Source organism: Hyla sarda, chromosome 7 (assembly GCF_029499605.1).
Source record: "Hyla sarda isolate aHylSar1 chromosome 7, aHylSar1.hap1, whole genome shotgun sequence".
Lineage (NCBI taxonomy): Eukaryota > Metazoa > Chordata > Amphibia > Anura > Hylidae > Hyla > Hyla sarda.
Window position 1 is genome coordinate 228,628,402 of NC_079195.1, and position 17,500 is coordinate 228,645,901.

A 17,500-nucleotide genomic window follows, 5' to 3' on the forward strand; every position below is an offset into this window, starting at 1 on the left:
TACTGTACAATGCCTTAATACCAATCTCCTAATAATACCACCATATGCTGCCTCAATAACAGTGCCCCAATAACAATGCCCCAAAAATACCACCATACACTGCCTCAATAACAATGCCCTAATACTGCCATACACTGCCTCCATAACAGTGTCCTAATAATACCACCATACACTGCCTCAATAACAGTTCCCCAATAATACCACCATATACTGCCTCGATAACAGTGCCCCAAAAATACCACCATACACTGCCTCAATAACAATGCCCTAATACTGCCATACACTGCCTCCATAACAGTGTCCTAATAATACCACCATACACTGCCTCAATAACAGTTCCCCAATAATACCGCCATATACTGCTTCAATAACAATGCCCCAATAATACCACCATACACTTCCTCAATAACAGTGCCATAATAATACTGCCATACAATGCCTCCATAACAGTGCCCTAATAATACCACCATACACTGCCTCAATAACAGTGCCATAATAATACCACCATACACTGCCTCAATAATAGTGCCCGAATAATATCACCATACACTGCCTCAATAACAGTGCCCTAATAATATCACCATACACTGCCTCAATAACAGTGCCCGAATACAGCCATACACTGCCTCAATTAGTGCCCTAATAATACCGCCATACACTGCCTCAATAACAGTGCCCTAATAATATCGCCATACACTGCCTCAATAACAGTGCCCTAATAATATCACCATACACTGCCTCAATAACAGTGCCCTAATAATATCACCATACACTGCCTCAATAACAGTGCCCTAATAATATCACCATACACTGCCTCAATTAGTGCCCTAATAATATCACCATACACTGCCTCAATAACAGTGCCCTAATACAGCCATACAATCCCTCAATTAGTGCCCTAATAATACCGCCATACACTGCCTCAATAACAGTGCCCTAATAATATCACCATACACTGCCTCAATAACAGTGCCCTAATACAGCCATACACTGCCTCAATAAGTGCACTGGCAATACCACCATACACTGCCTCAATAACAATGCCTCTATAACAGTGCCCTAATAATACCACCATACACTGCCTCAATTACAGTGCCGTAAAAATGCCACCTTACACTGCCTCAATAACAGTGCCCTAATAATACCGCCATACACTGCCTCAATAAATGCCCTAGCAATGCCACCATATAGTGTACAAATAACAGTGCCATACATATATGAATAGCCCCATACACAGCCCAAGGCTCAAGCCATGTAGATAATTGAGCTATATGTGCGCTAATAATACTACCATTCACTGCCACCACAGAGTGCACAAATCCAAGTATCTACATAAAACAACCATAGATTTTCCAAGTGCCACACTGTCCAGATAATAGAACTATACGTGCAAAATAGTGCCCTAATGATCCCATCATATAGTGCACAAATAACAGTGCCCGAATAATACTGTACCCCAACATTACTCAGGGATCGGAGCTGCATATATGTTCCCTAATAATACCGCCATACTGTAAGTTTAACCCTTATAAATTTTATTCCAGCCCAAATCCACCTGATGAGGTTTACGACGAGGCTTTTACCCCGAACGACTCAACAGATGATAATGTCTATGAAGTAGAAGACGCTGCGGTAGAATACGGTACGTGAAGGTTCACCTGGCGGGGCCGGGCCGTCCTCTCCTCCTATCTGTTCATCTCAATGTATGGAAGTCTTCCCCCGGAATTGTTGCATCCTATATAGCAGTGGCCTCCAACATGCGGACCTCCAGATGTTGCAAAACTACAACTCCCAGCATGCCATTTTGCTCTTTTACAGTGTTTCCCAACCAGGGTGCCTCCAGCTGTTGCAAAACTACAACTTCGCAGCATGCCCGGACAGCCATCGGCTGTCCGGGCATGCTGAGAGTTGTAGTTTTGCAACAGCTGGAGGCACACTGATTGGGATAGACTAGTCTAATGCTGATTCGGCATGCAGGGAGTTTTAGTTTTGCAACAGCTGGAGGCACACTGGGAAAGACTAGTCTAATGCTGTCTTGGCATGCTGGGAGTTGTAGTTTTGCAACATCTGGAGGTCCGCAGGTTGAAGACCACTGTTATATAGTGTCACAAAAGCTGTTAAGTGATCTGTAAATCAATATCCGTAACTGATCTGTGTATTACCTGATCTCCAGATCCGCCCGATGCCATGAGTCCAGCGCTAGACGCCTCAAGGTACAGTAAGGGGATAGCGAAGGAATTTTAAGGGGATTTCTACATTTACATAACGAAAGTTGAGTCCATTGTGTAAAAAAAAAAAAAGTTCTGCACCTTTCTATGGTTAAAAAAAACAAAACAATTCGAATAGATCTAAAATAAGTTTAATAGATATAGGCCATTTTGGGTTGTCAGAATGTTAAAGGTGTATTCCAGGAAAATATATATATTTTTTTTTTTTACATATCAACTGGCTCTAGAAAGTTAAACAGATCTGTAAATTACTTCTATTAAAAAATCCTAATCCTTTCAGTACTTTTGAGCTTCTGAAGTTGAGTTGTTCTTTTCTGTCTAAGTGCTCTCTGATGACACGTGTCTCGGGAAACGCCCAGTTTAGAAGAAAAGCCCCATAGCAAACCTCTTCTAAACTGGGTGGTTCCCGAGACACGTCATCAGAGAGCACTTAGACGGAAAAGAACAACTCAACTTCAGAAGCTCATAAGTACTGAAAGGATTAAGATTTTTTAATAGAAGTAATTTACAAATCTGTTTAACTTTCTGCAGCCAGTTGATATATATATATATAAAAAAAAAAGTTTTTTTCCTGGTTAACCCCTTTAAATCTATATAAATATGTAAATTTCAGTGAACATTTGCTACATTTTCTGGCATTAGTGTTTATAAATCTTTTCAAAAGCTTTAGGCCACGCCCCATCCTGCTAGACCACACTCACTTTTTTTTTTAAACTTTTTTGGCGAGCACTCAACCTCAGGCACCAGGACCTTATTATGGCTGCTGCCTCTCCATCCCTATAGCTACACCTTGGCTCATCATGCAGCTGATGCTGTTGTTACAATGTATCAGTTTTGGCTTAAAGCATACCTGTCATTTCAGGATGTGCTGCCCTGTGTGTGTGCATGAAGAGTAGCACTATTTCTTGCCATTATTTAAGCTGTATAAGGCATTTTTTTCAGCAGAGTTCTGCTCTGTAGGCTTTATCTATAATTTGCAGTTCTCACAGAGCTGGTAGGCAGACCTCCCCCTCCATAGACTTTTATTGCTAGTCTTGCAGACTTCAGAGAAAAAGGTTATCAAATCCTCTTCTCTGAAAGTCTGCAAGACAAGCAATAAAAGTCTATGGAGGGGGAGGTCTGCCTACCAGCTCTGGGAGAACTGAAAATTATAGATAAAGTCTACAGAGCAGAACTCTACTGAAAAATGCCTTATACTTTGCGTAGATCAATAGTAAAAGCAAATATAACAAAGTATAAGGCATTTTTCAGTAGAGTTCTGCTCTGTAGGCTTTATCTATAATTTGCAGTTCTCCCAGAGCTTGTAGGCAGACCTCCCCCTCCATAGACTTTTATTTCTTGTCTTGCAGACTTTCAGAGAAGATGATTTGATATCAGAGAAAAAGGTTATCAAATCATCTTCTCTGAAAGTCTGCAAGACAAGAAATAAAAGTCTATGGAGGGGGAGGTCTGCCTACAAGCTCTGGGAGAACTGCAAATTATAGATAAAGCCTACAGAGCAGAACTCTACTGAAAAATGCCTTACACTTTGTTATATTTGCTTTTACTATTGATCTACGCAAAGTATAAGGCATTTTTCAGTAGAGTTCTGCTCTGTAGGCTTTATCTATAATTTGCAGTTCTCCCAGAGCTTGCAGGCAGACCTCCCCCTCCATAGACTTTTATTTCTTGTCTTGCAGACTTTCAGAGAAGATGATTTGATAACCTTTTTCTCTGATAAGATATATTACAAAGTTTGTTATCTTTGCTTTTACTATTGATCTACGCAAAGTTTGTTCAAATAACAGTAACTATTTAACACAGGACTAAGTTACATTTCCCCGTGTACTTCCAGTTGACAGATTTCCCTTTATGCATTCTACTCTAACTACAAGCTATGTGAGCAGGTTAGGTCTTCAAGAGTGTGCCTTCAGCTGTTGCAAAACTTCCAGCATGCACGGACAGCCTAAGTCTTGCTGGGAGTTGTAGTTTTGCAACAACTGGAGGCACAATGCTTGGTAAACACTGCTATAAGTGGGGCAGAGATAGCAAATGTTAAACAGTTTCAAAACTACAACTCCCAACATGCCCGGACGTGCTGAGAGTTGAAGTTTTGAAACAGCTGGAGGCACACTGGTTGGGAAACACTGGCCTTTGGCTGTCTGGGCATGCTGGGGGTTGTAATTTTGTAACAACTAGAGGCACACTGGTTGGGAAACACTGGCCTAAGGCTGTCTGGGCATGTTTGGAGTTGTAGTTTTGCAACAACTGGAGGCACACTGGTTGGGGAAATTCTATAAGCAGGGCATGGGTAGCAGTTCTATTGCAAAACTATAACTCCCAGCATACCCAGACAGCTGAAGGCCAGGGTTTCCCAACCAGTGCGCCTCCAGCTGTTGCAAAACTACAACTCCCAGCATGACCGGACAGCCAAAGGCTGTCCGGTCATGCTGGGAGTTGTAGTTTTGCAACAGCTGGAGGTGCACTGGTTGGGAAACACTGGCCTATTGGCTGTCTGGGCATGCTGGGAGTTATAGTTTTGCAACAGCTGAAGGCACACTGGTTGGGAAACGCTGTCCGGGCATGCTGGGAATTGTAGTTTTTCAACAGCTGTAGGTCCACTAGTTAGGAAACACTGACATAGGCTCACCTAGGCCAACCATAATTCATAATAAAAGTAACATAATAATAATGATAATAAAATGATGTAATTTCTGTAACTCTAATACATGACTTTTTGTTCTTCTCTCCTCACTTTCTAAGTCTTGGAGTCTTGTCCTCTCCGGGTGAACTTTGTCTATTTACCGAATGTTTTCCATTCCAGCCCGAACCGGACGGACGAGATGTCATGTTACCAGGATGTTGTGAATCTGCAGGAGTCCCATTACAGCAGTAGTGTGTATGACACCAGTAAGTTACATTGTAGCAGTGTGTTGTATCACGTGATCTCACAATGTATCAGCAGGGCTGGATCTGCCATCAGGTACCCATGGGCCGGCGCCTAGGGCGGCAATGTTGATGAAAATGATAAATCTTTTTTGCTGTAGCTGCTGCCACCAAGTTGTGGCCTTTTTGTTTTTTTACCTTCACAAATTTGCGACTGTTTTTACACCCCTTTTTGTGTATAGGGGGTGAGGTCCATGGTGAACCTACAACAAAATCTGCATGAACAAATCCAGATGTGGGTGTTCACACAGTTATAATAAAAACCATGTATAAGAATCTCCTCCAAATTAGCAGTTATTAAAGGGGTTATCCAGGAAAAAACTTTATATATCTATATATAGTTAGTCAACTGGCTCCAGAAAGTTAAACAGATTTGTAAATTACTTCTATTAAAAAATCTTAATCCTTTCAGTACTTATGAGCTTCTGAAGTTAAGGTTGTTCTTTTCTGTCTAAGTGCTCTCTGATGACACGTGTCTCGGGAACCACCCAGTTTTGAAGCAAATCCCCATAGAAAACCTCTTCTAAACTGGGCGTTTCCTGAGACACGTGTCATCAGAGAGCACTTAGACAGAAAAGAACAACCTTAACTTCAGAAGCTCATAAGTACTGAAAGGATTAAGATTTATAATTATTATTATTATTATTATTATTATTATTATTATTATTATTAGTTATTAATTCTTTATTTATGGGTTGGAGCTGTAGAATTCATTGCTGCAGAGTTTAAAGAAGCTTCTTTCCTATAACTATATAATACGGTCGGTGTCCCCAATCATAGATCAGCAAAACCATCAACCATCCATTACCATAGTCCTGATAATCATGGATCCGGATACAATAAGTTATTATTATTTTATATTATAGACCCTGTGAGCAGCTCAGAGACTCCAGAAGAATGTACTTATGAGGTGAGGACTCCAGAGTGATATATACATATATACAATGTAATATATATTAGATACATTTATAAACTATGTAAGCCATTTCTATTTTTACTATGTCTGTAATATATAATAGATACAACATGACGTATAATGTACAATATATATTTACAATATAGATATCATGTATATTATGTATGTAAAATAGATAGATATGATGTATTATGTACAGAATATATATATATATATATATATATATATATAATAGATATAGTATCTATACAATGTCTGTAATATAGAATAGATACAACATGACGTATAATGTACAATATATATTTACAATATAGATATTATGTATATTATGTATGTAAAATAGATAGATATGATGTAATATGTACAGAATATATATTAATAGATATAGTATATATACAATGTCTGTAATATATAATAGATAGATATGATGTACAATGTGTGTCATATATATTTATATACAATGTTTATAATATATAATAGACATAACATGATGTATAATGAACAGAATATATTTAATAGAGATAGTAAATGTCCATAATATATAGATACAACACGTATCACTCACTAGCACCTGTACAATTGCTTGTTAACACAAATAGCTAATCAGCCAATCAAATTGCAACAACTCAATGCATTTAAACATGTAAACGTGGTCAAGACAACTTGCTGAAGTGTAAACCGAAGACTATAATGAGGAAGAAAAAGGGGGTATAAGTGACTGTGAACGTGTCATAGTTGTTGGCACCGGACGGGCTGCTCTGAGTATTTCGCAAAGTGCTGATCTATAGGGATTTCCACAAACAACCATCTCTAGGGTTTACAGAGAATGGTCCGAAAAAGAGAAAATATCCAGTGAGCGGCAGTAGGAAAAAAGCTTGTGGATGTCAGAGGAGAATAGGCAGATTGGTTTGAGATGACAAAAATGCTACAGTAACTCAAGTAACCACTAGTTGCTACCAAGGTATATACCAAGCTAAATCTCTGACTCCACAACACATCCAACTTTGTAGCAGATGGGCTACAGCAGCAGACCACACGGGAGGCCCCTCCTGCCAGCAGACGACACGGGAGGCCCCTCCTGCCAGCAGACGACACGGGAGGCCCCTCCTGCCAGCTAAGAACGGGAAACTGAGGCTACAATTCACACAGGTCACCAAAACTAGACAATGGAAGAACGTTGTCTGGTCTGAGGAGTCTCCATTCCAGCTGTTCCAGATTGATCAGAATTTGGTGTAAAGAACATAGACCAAGGATGTATCCTTCCTTGTATCAGTGGAAGACCATGTCCGTCACTTTATGACCACAGTGGACCCTGTATCTTCTGATGATACTTCCAGCAGGATAATGCCGCATGTCACATGACATCATCTCATACAGGACAATGAGGTCACATGACATCGTCTCATACAGGACAATGAGGTCACATGACATCATCTCATACAGGACAATGAGGTCACATGACATCATCTCATACAGGACAATGAGGTCACATGACATCATCTCATACAGGACAATGAGGTCACATGACATCGTCTCATACAGGACAATGAGGTCTCATGACATCGTCTCATACAGGACAATGAGGTCACATGACATCGTCTCATACAGGACAATGAGGTCACATGACATCGTCTCATACAGGACAATGAGGTCACATGACATCGTCTCATACAGGACAATGAGGTCACATGACATCGTCTCATACAGGACAATGAGGTCACATGACATCGTCTCATACAGGACAATGAGGTCACATGACATCGTCTCATACAGGACAATGAGGTCACATGACATCGTCTCATACAGGACAATGAGGTCACATGACATCGTCTCATACAGGACAATGAGGTCACATGACATCGTCTCATACAGGACAATGAGGTCACATGACATCGTCTCATACAGGACAATGAGGTCACATGACATCGTCTCATACAGGACAATGAGGTCACATGACTCCAATGGCCTCCACAGTCACCAGGAACTGTGTGATGTCATCATGTCCATATGCAGCCAAATCTGACTTTACAGAAAGTACGCCACAACTGCCAACAGGTTGTATGTCATATTACAGCACCGCTCAATAAAACTGAGCTGCAATACCATATTCAACCTGTGGACAGATCTGGCGCTGTTTATAGAAATGTATTTATTTCATTTTAATTCTGGGCAACAACCCCTTTTAGTAGCCCTCAAATCACACACAAGATGAATGTTCTGTCTAGAATCTGTAGACTTTTCCCCTTATTTTTATATATAAAGAAAAACGTGTCCGTCCACATTCCATGGCTTTTGTTATTGTAAAACAACTTATCTCTACAATTTTTCTTTTTATAGGTCTCAACCGATAATAATGATGATTCTGAGAACAGGTAAGATTTAAAGAATTGTACTATGAATCTTTTTTTTTTATTATTTTCTGCTGTTTCCCAAAATAACTTTGCAATTTTTAATTCCTATTATTTATTTATTTCAAAAAATAAAAATATTAAGAGGCAGAATGGTTCTTAAAGGGGTACTCCGGTGAAAACCTTTTTTCTTTTAAATCAACTGGCTCTGGAAAGTTAAACAGATTTTTACATTACTTCTATTAAAAAATCTTAATCCTTCCTGTACTTATTAGCTGCTGAATACTACAGAGGAAACTCTTTTCTTTTTGGAATTCTCTCTGATGACATCACGAGCACAGTGCTCTCTGCAGACTTAATTATAATAATAACAAGTCTTTATTTATTGTTGTCCTTAGTGGGATTTGAACCCAAGGCCCCAGTACTGCAAGGCAGCAGTGCTAACCACTGAGCCACCATGCTGCCCTTAGCATATATCTGCTATGCATGGTTGCTAAAATGGACAGAGATGTCAGCAGAGCTGTGTGCTTGTGATGTCATAAGTGTTCCAAAAAGAAAAGGAATTTCCTCTGTAGCATTCAGCAGCTAATAAGTACTGGAAGGATTAAGATTTTTTAATAGAAGTAATTTACAAATATGTTTAACTTTCTGGCACCAGTTGATTTAAAAGAAAAAAGGTTTTCACCGGAGTACCCCTTTAACCATGAGGATTTTCCTGCTCCACAAGACTTAAGGGGGTTGTTCAGAATTAGGGAAAAAAACTAAGGTGCCACTCCTTGCTTGTGTGTTGTACTGCAGCTTTTCCTTTTTTCCTAGTTTTGCAACAGCTGGGGGCACCCTGGTTGGGAAACGGTGGCCAAAGGCTTTCCGGCATGCTGAGAGTTGTAGTTTAGCAACAGCTGGGGGCACACTGGTTGGAAAACACTGTTCTAACAGTAAGGAACAAAAACTCTTCCACATCTAAAATGTTTAAAAGGAACAAAAAAAAAACCTTCCAAAATCTAAATGTAAAATCCGTTTTAACTCGGGAAGACTTGTGTCGTAAATACGCAGGGGAAAAACGTTTGTCTGACTACTGACAAAATCCTCTCTTTGCTGGTGGCGTCCAGAGCAGGACCCGCGGTGATCGCATGATCATCAATCTTAAAGGGGTACTATGCCCCTAGACATCTTATCCCCTATCCAAAAGATAGGGGATAAGATTTCTGATCGCGGGGGTCCCCACGATCTCTGAGCAGCACCCAGCGTTCGTTTAGATGTCATGGCCATGCCCCTCGTGACGTCACACCACGCCCCCTCAATGCAAGTCTATGGGAGGGGCGTGGCGGCTGCCACGCCCCTCCCATAGACTTGCATTGAGGGGGCGTGGTGTGACGTCACGAGGGGCATGGCCGTGACGTCAAAACCCCCACCGCCAGCTCCAACCATTTGACACTAAATGTTCGACTAAGGTCCTAAAGTAATACAGATTTATAAATGACTCCTATATAAAAATCTTAAAGGGGTACTCCGGTGAAAACCTTTTTTTTTTTTTTTAAATCAACCGGTGCCAGAAAGTTAAACATATTTGTAAATGACTTCTGTTAAAAAATCTTAATCCTTCCAGTACTTATTAGCTGCTGAATACTACAGTGGGAATTATTTTCCCTTTGAAACACAGAGCTCTCTGCTGACATCACGAGCACAGTGCTCTCTGCTGACATCTCTGTCCATTTTTAGGAACCATCCAGAGTAAAAAGGAAATCCCCATAGCAAACATATGCTGTTCTGGACAGTTCCTAAAATGGACAGAGATGTCAGCAGAGAGCACTGTGCTCATGATGTCAGCAGAGAGCACTGTGTTCCAAAAAGAAAAGAATTTCCGCTGTAGTATTCAGCAGCTAATAAGTACAAGAAAGATTAAGATTTTTTAATAGAAGTAATTTACAAATCTGTTTAACTTTCTGGCACCAGTTGATTAAAAAATTAAAAGTTTTTCACTGGAGTACCCCTAACTCTTCCAGTACTTAGCTGCTGTATGCTCCACCGGAAGTTGTGTAGGTCTAAATTAAAAATCCTCTCTGGAGTACCCCTTTAACCTTCTTGAATTTTCATATGTTTTATGTAACTCTGTAGGGACTCATTAGGGGTATAGGTTGAATTGATGGACTCTGGTTTTCTTTCAACCTTTAAAGAGAAAATGAGGAAAAAAAGAGGAGAGAGGACAGCGCCTCGTGGGATACCGTAAAACAAATGACCCCAGATGGGACCCCCGACAGGGTATATTCTCACCTGGTGACCCTCTTGAGGGTTAGGCGTGTCTCCCCGTTTTAAGGGGTACTGATGATATCCGTGCTGCAGCCGAGGTGCCTGGACTGGTATCCTATATAGTACTGGAATGTGGAAGGAAAGAAGGAGGCCCTTAGGTCCGGCGCTGCTCGGTCCACAAAGGTTCAGTGGAAGACGTGGTAGAGGTTAAAATAGTTTATTTAAAATTAGTATATAAAACTAATTTCCAAATGCATGCAAGCAATGACGCGTTTCGGGATCAGCATATCCCTTCCTCAGATTGCAGATGTATAATTATACACACATTATACATCTGCCATCTGAAGAAGGGATATGCTGATCCCGAAACGCGTCATTGCTTGCATGCATTTGGAAATTAGTTTTATATACTAATTTTAAATAAACTATTTTAACCTCTACCACGTCTTCCACTGAACCTTTGTGGACCGAGCAGCGCCGGACCTAAGGGCCTCCTTCTTTCCTTCCACATTCTTTCAACCTTATGAACTATGTTACTATGTCTTGTTTGTAGAAGATAGTTAGTTAGTATCCGTTCTCCAGCCTGTGATGCTTTAGCTGTTGGGTGACTACAACTCCTGCATGCTGGGAGTTGTAGTTTTGCAACAGTTGTAGAGTCCCAGGTTGGAGACTATTGATGTATATTATGTTTCTGTGGCTTTAATAACCTTAGTACTAACTAATCCTATGTTTCCCTCAGTTATTCCAGCACGATGAGCCCCTATCCCAACGATAACTCTGCTGCCTCTGAAGGATATTACAGGTGAGACGACATGATACACATTGGCATTACGCTATGTATAAAATATTACCAAATATACATTATTTCACATGATCATTATTAATAGAACAGTCATAATACTCTGTATTCTGCACCTTGTGTGTCTGTTTGGCTGTGTAGACTGGGGCAGAGTAAGCAGAACCCTTTCATTATCTTTAGAGGTAGATATTTTATTTTGTAACTAGAGGGCGCTAAGGAACATACTGTATACTGATTCAAGTATCTCTGAGCAGCACCCGGCTTCCTCTCTGGTGTACCCCTTTAACCTTCTTGACGATATACTGTAAGAGACAGCTGTATTAGTTATCTGTGGGGCTGCAGATACATTGTTCCCAGTAACCTTTCATCTTGTTGTTCACCCAGTGTTGATTTTAACGCATCCAGCGAGTCAATCGGGCCTAAAGACAATAAAGCAAAGGAGGTGAAATTGGGAAAAAATGAACAAGAATTTAGAAAAAAGTACAAGGTAATTGGAAAATGCATCAAAATAAAACTAAATAAATACATAAATAAAAAATGAATAATTAGAATAATACGTTATTATTAATAATAAAATAATAATAAATATTATCATTAATAACAAACATAACTATAATTTTTTAATAATAGTTATTTTATTAATGATAACAATATTAATTATTAGAGATGAGCGAACTTACAGTAAATTCGATTTGTCACGAACTTCTCGGCTCGGCAGTTGATGACTTATCCTGCATAAATTAGTTCAGCTTTCCGGTGCTCCGGTGGGCTGGAAAAGGTGGATACAGTCCTGGGAAAGAGTCTCCTAGGACTGTATCCACTTTTTCCAGCCCACGGGAGCACCTGAAAGCTGAACTAATTTATCAACTGCCGAGTCGAGAAGTTCGTGAAGAATCAAATTTACTGTAGTTCGCTCATCTCTATTAATTATAATAATAGTTATAATTATTTTTAATATTATCATTAACAAAAAATAACTATTTAGTATTTTTTATTAGTTATTAATGATAACAATATTAATAATAATTTATTATTATTATCATTAATAGCAAACATAACTATTATTAATAATATAAATAATAATAGTTATTTTTGTTATTAATAATAATAATTTTTTATGTATAGAATCTGATTTCACGTAACTGACTTGTAGTAATCTATGGACGAATCAGATTTCAGGTCAGGAGCAGATGTTATACTCTTCAAAAATAATCGCCGACTTCAAGCCTGAAAAAAACTCTTTGCCGGTGAAGAAGGGCGACACAGTGGAGGTTGTCCGGATCACTGACTGTCCTGCAGGGAAATGGCTTGTCAGGGACGCCCAAAGAAACTGTAAGTGAAGAAGTAGAGTGTGCGCCATGTTATCTAAGTAACTTTATGGACAGTGGGTGAAAGACAGAGAATCTACAGCAGTATTTTCCAAACAGGGTGCCTCCAGCTGTTGAAAAACTACAACTCCCAGCATGCCCAGACAGTCTTAGGCACATGGGCCGACATTTATCATTGCCTTTAGACAGTTTTTTGGGTCTAGAAAAGGCACAAAAAAAGGCGCAAGCAGGGTTTACTTGCACCTTTTTCGTGCCTTTTGCTTTACACATTTCTGCTGATTTTGAGCTGCAGTCCACTGATTTTGGCAATACACATGATATGGAAGGGTTTTATGAAAAGGCGCAAAAAAGGCGCAAAGCCACTAAACAGTCTCTAAAACTACACCAGCCCAGACTTGACTTAGCTTTTTGGTGTATGTGAAGAGAGAAATTTCTGAAAATGTGACCTGCACAACATTTATCAAATACTCTGTGACAATGGCCTATGGCCGGCATTTATCATTGTTGGTGTAGGTGAAGCATTTATCAGTGTAGGTGTAGGTGAAGCATTTATCATTGTAGGTGTAGGTGAAGCATTTATCGTTGTAGGTGAAGCATTTATCATTGTAGGTGTAGGTGAAGCATTTATCATTGTAGGTGTAGGTGAAGCATTTATCATTGTAGGTGTAGGTGAAGCATTTATCATTGTAGGTGTAGGTGAAGCATTTATCGTTGTAGGTGAAGCATTTATCATTGTAGGTGTAGGTGAAGCATTTATCATTGTAGGTGAAGCATTTATCATTGTAGGTGTAGGTGAAGCATTTATCGTTGTAGGTGTAGGTGAAGCATTTATCGTTGTAGGTGTAGGTGAAGCATTTATCATTGTAGGTGTAGGTGAAGCATTTATCATTGTAGGTGAAGCATTTATCGTTGTAGGTGTAAGTGAAGCATTTATCATTGTAGGTGTAGGTGAAGCATTTATCATTGTAGGTGTGAGTGAAGCATTTATCATTGTAGGTGTAAGGGAAGCATTTATCATTGTAGGTGTAGGTGAAGCATTTATCGTTGTAGGTGAAGCATTTATCGTTGTAGGTGTAGGTGAAGCATTTATCATTGTAGGTGAAGCATTTATCATTGTAGGTGAAGCATTTATCATTGTAGGTGTAGGTGAAGCATTTATCATTGTAGGTGTAGGTGAAGCATTTATCATTGTAGGTGTAAGTGAAGCATTTATCATTGTAGGTGAGGTATTTTTCTACACCTTTTTTTGTGCGCTGTAATGTGTAGGAGCACCAAATTTATTAAATGGTCGCAGAGGATTTGATACATTTTGTGGAGGTCACATTTTCAGAAATTTCACTCTTCACATTCACCAAAAAGCTAAGTCTGGGCTGGTGTAGTTTTAGACACTGTTTAGTAACTTTGCGCTTTTTTTGCGCTGTTTCACAAAAAAGCGCAGTTCATAAAACCCTTCCATATCAAGTGTATTGCCAAAATCATTGGATTGTAACTCAAAATCAGCAGAAATGTGTAAACCAAAAGGAGCTAAAAAGACTCAAACCCTGCTTGCGCCTTTTCTAGAGACAAAAAACAGTCTAAAGACAATGAAAAATGTCGGCCATAATATACACAGTTGAAACAGATGACAAGTCATCTAAGTAACTTCATGGACAATGGGTGAAAGACAGAGAATCTACAGCAGTGTTTTCCAAACAGTGTGTCTCCAGCTGTTTCAAAATTAAAACACCCAGTATGCTGGGAGTTTCAGGTTTGCTACAGCTGGAGGCGCACTGTTTGGAAAACACTTAGCTAGAGAAATATTTTCCTATGAACTTCGATTTCAATAGAAGGATGCTGCAAACGTAAATAGTGTTTAATATCTGCATAGCCTGGTGTATTCTAGTAATATTACTGAATTTCCACTAGGTGGCCTCCTATAAATGACAACGGCTGTCGCCAACCAATCCTTCCTCCCTCTCTGTGTTTGGCTGCAGTTCACACACCACATGACACGCTCAATGCTGCTGCACAGGGCACCGTCTGCTGCCTCTCCTGGGCCTTAGATCTGTACATGTTTCTTTTCAACATTTTGCTCACTTATCCATATAACTATACATTCTATCTCTATCTATCTAAAAAAAAATTTAAAAAAAAAATAAAATAACACACATACACACATATATATATATATATATATATATATATATATATATATATATATATATATATATATATATATATATATATATAATATGTATGTGTGTGTGGTGCCAGCGGGGTGCAATGCAGGGTAGCTGTTATAACCCTAGGTGCAGATGTTATTAACCCCTTCTTGTCATGACGCCGGGGCGTGGTTTAGCCTTAACCACCTGAAGGTAATGCCGCTGATTCTGGGCTAGGCACAGGGGCAATGAAGACTCCAACGCCAAGTGAGGGACAACGGTAGCTTTACTGAGGGTAGACAAGTGATACAGTCAATGCAGTACAGCCAGGGCCCAAGGAGGTGACCATGACACTTGCAGTATGTAGAGACACTTTAGTGCAGGCCACGGTGACTATATAGAAGACTTGCCAGTTGACATGGAGATGACTTTGATCTTTGTGGCTGCAGACTTTAGGCTTCCAATGCTCTGGACTCTGAGACGACTGCACTGGACCTCTGCAGCGATAGCAATGAGCTAAGAGAGATTGAAGCCCCTCCCCTGGTTTTATAGGAGGACTGTGCAAGGAGCCCATAGGTCACTTGGGGGGTCACCTGGTCACTAGTGCCTCCTGGGTAACAATCACATGGTAACAGCTATTAAGAAACAGTACATTTTATTATACAACTTATGTACATAGGGGATAACACATAAAGGGGGCCCTGGGGACATGGAGAGACTCTGCCTGATAGGACGGGAGAAGTACAGGGACACACCCTCCCGTACTGGGCCACCACATGAATGTGTAATCTAGATATATGCCCTTATTTAATGTCTGGACATCTTGGGTCAATTGTAACCGATATGGAGAACAGAGGCCGAGTTGTTTACTTCATTAAAAAAATAATAAAATATATATACCCCGAATATATATTATGAAGGAACTAATGAGAACTAAAATGTTGTGGTGTGATCGCTCGTGTCTGTTGGAGTTCCCGTTTATAAGTCTTTATATTTCTTTTGACAGATGGATTTGTCCCTGTAAACAGCCTGCAGGTCAGCATTGATATCCAGTCCTTCAGTACCCAGAACATATTCAACGCTCCTGTAGAACAAGATCTGTACGCGGACGTAGACATCAGGCCAAAGAACAGGTGGATGTTGTTCTACATATATACAGTATATATAATTATCATTTACACCATATAAAGGCCCCTAACTATATAGTGCAGGTCTCTGTAGTCACCCTGGGCTTCAGTGGCTGATAACAGAGAACAATATATTACATTTATACTGCTCAGCAATGGAGATGATGAAAGAGTCTAATGACCAGAATGACACTTTCTTGTCCTCTCTTGAGTCATTGAAGTCTACGGATACATTTGCTGGATAAGTCAGGATATTTTCTGATACATAACTCATCAGACAGTGAAAACATGGTGTGAACAGGGTCTAATATACATTTGTCCATGTGATCATTATCATCAGAGCGTACACAGTAGTCTGTACTCTGGAGCTAACATTTCAGCTTTGCTGTATAGACTGTGGCAGAGTCAGCAGAGCCATTTCATGATCTGATACTACATTAGGGAATTGTTGTTTGAGTAATACTACATCTATCCTTAGGGAAAAAAATCCTGGCCAATCCAGAGTTACAGGATGATCAGACCATGATTATTACTCCATAGACAATCCAGAAATCCCAGATATGACTCCAGTGTGTGTTACATTTGCAGAATGATAATGTTACAGATATTTAACGTTGTGTTATCTGAATAAGGCCGGTGACGTTCTCTATGGGGAGTCCAGAATTATCCCCAGAGGGTTGTAGTATATCATTAAGTGTCCACATGGGGGCAGCAGTGAGTTGCTGTCTAAGCACAATCTGAGATCTGTGGATGAAACTGAATTAATGATGGATTTTGTATAGAATTTGCAATTTGTCCAAACACTTTGGTGACTTTTGTGAAAACACGAGTGATGTGTTGTTCAGTATATTTTGTCTATTTATTTACTTACATTTTTTCTTGTAGTGGAGGCAAATCAGACTCCTTGAGAAGAACAGACGGCTGTAAGTGTGCAGGTTAAGCGTTATTGTCATTTAAACATAACTTTTGACTTGATGTGGTCGGAATCCCGGGATCTAGAGAATTGGTGTAGTTTTCTTCCGGAAACAGCGCCACACTCCTCCTCAGGTTGTGTGTGTCATTGCATCATTCCAGTAATGTGAATGGACCTGGCCTGTAATACCACACACAACCTGAGGGCAGGTGTGGTGCTGTTCTTGCAAGAAAACTGCTGTTTCCTTTTTCCTGGGTAACCCCCTTTACAAAAATTCTGATTTACCATACATGTTTTTATTAGTGGGGGCTACCATATTGGAGTTCTTTTACTGCTATTATACATGTTACCATCGCACATTACAGGACAGAGTTAACCCCATATTTTACTACTACATTAAATCAATGGTTATGATCTCCTTGTTTACCCCTGAGGACGTCCTCATGCCCCTGCTAAATAGGCATTGAGGGCAGAAACGTGTCGGGTAGGAGGTTATAACTTTTTTGCCTTTTTTTGGCTTTCAGATAT

General features: G+C 39.8%; 1 protein-coding gene across 2 annotated transcripts in view; it reads left to right on the forward strand.

Moving 5' to 3' along the window:
* FYB2 (FYN binding protein 2) overlaps positions 1–17,500 on the forward strand; it is a 67,894-nt gene that overhangs the window by 24,900 nt on the left and 25,494 nt on the right. For both annotated transcript variants that reach the window (XM_056532968.1, XM_056532969.1), the window contains exons 5-14: positions 1,545–1,642; positions 2,174–2,213; positions 5,032–5,117; positions 6,020–6,063; positions 8,407–8,441; positions 11,404–11,466; positions 11,848–11,950; positions 12,636–12,795; positions 15,939–16,065; positions 16,945–16,982. In XM_056532968.1, coding sequence (XP_056388943.1) covers positions 1,545–1,642; positions 2,174–2,213; positions 5,032–5,117; positions 6,020–6,063; positions 8,407–8,441; positions 11,404–11,466; positions 11,848–11,950; positions 12,636–12,795; positions 15,939–16,065; positions 16,945–16,982 — 794 coding nt within the window. The remainder of the gene's footprint in view (positions 1–1,544; positions 1,643–2,173; positions 2,214–5,031; positions 5,118–6,019; positions 6,064–8,406; positions 8,442–11,403; positions 11,467–11,847; positions 11,951–12,635; positions 12,796–15,938; positions 16,066–16,944; positions 16,983–17,500) is intronic.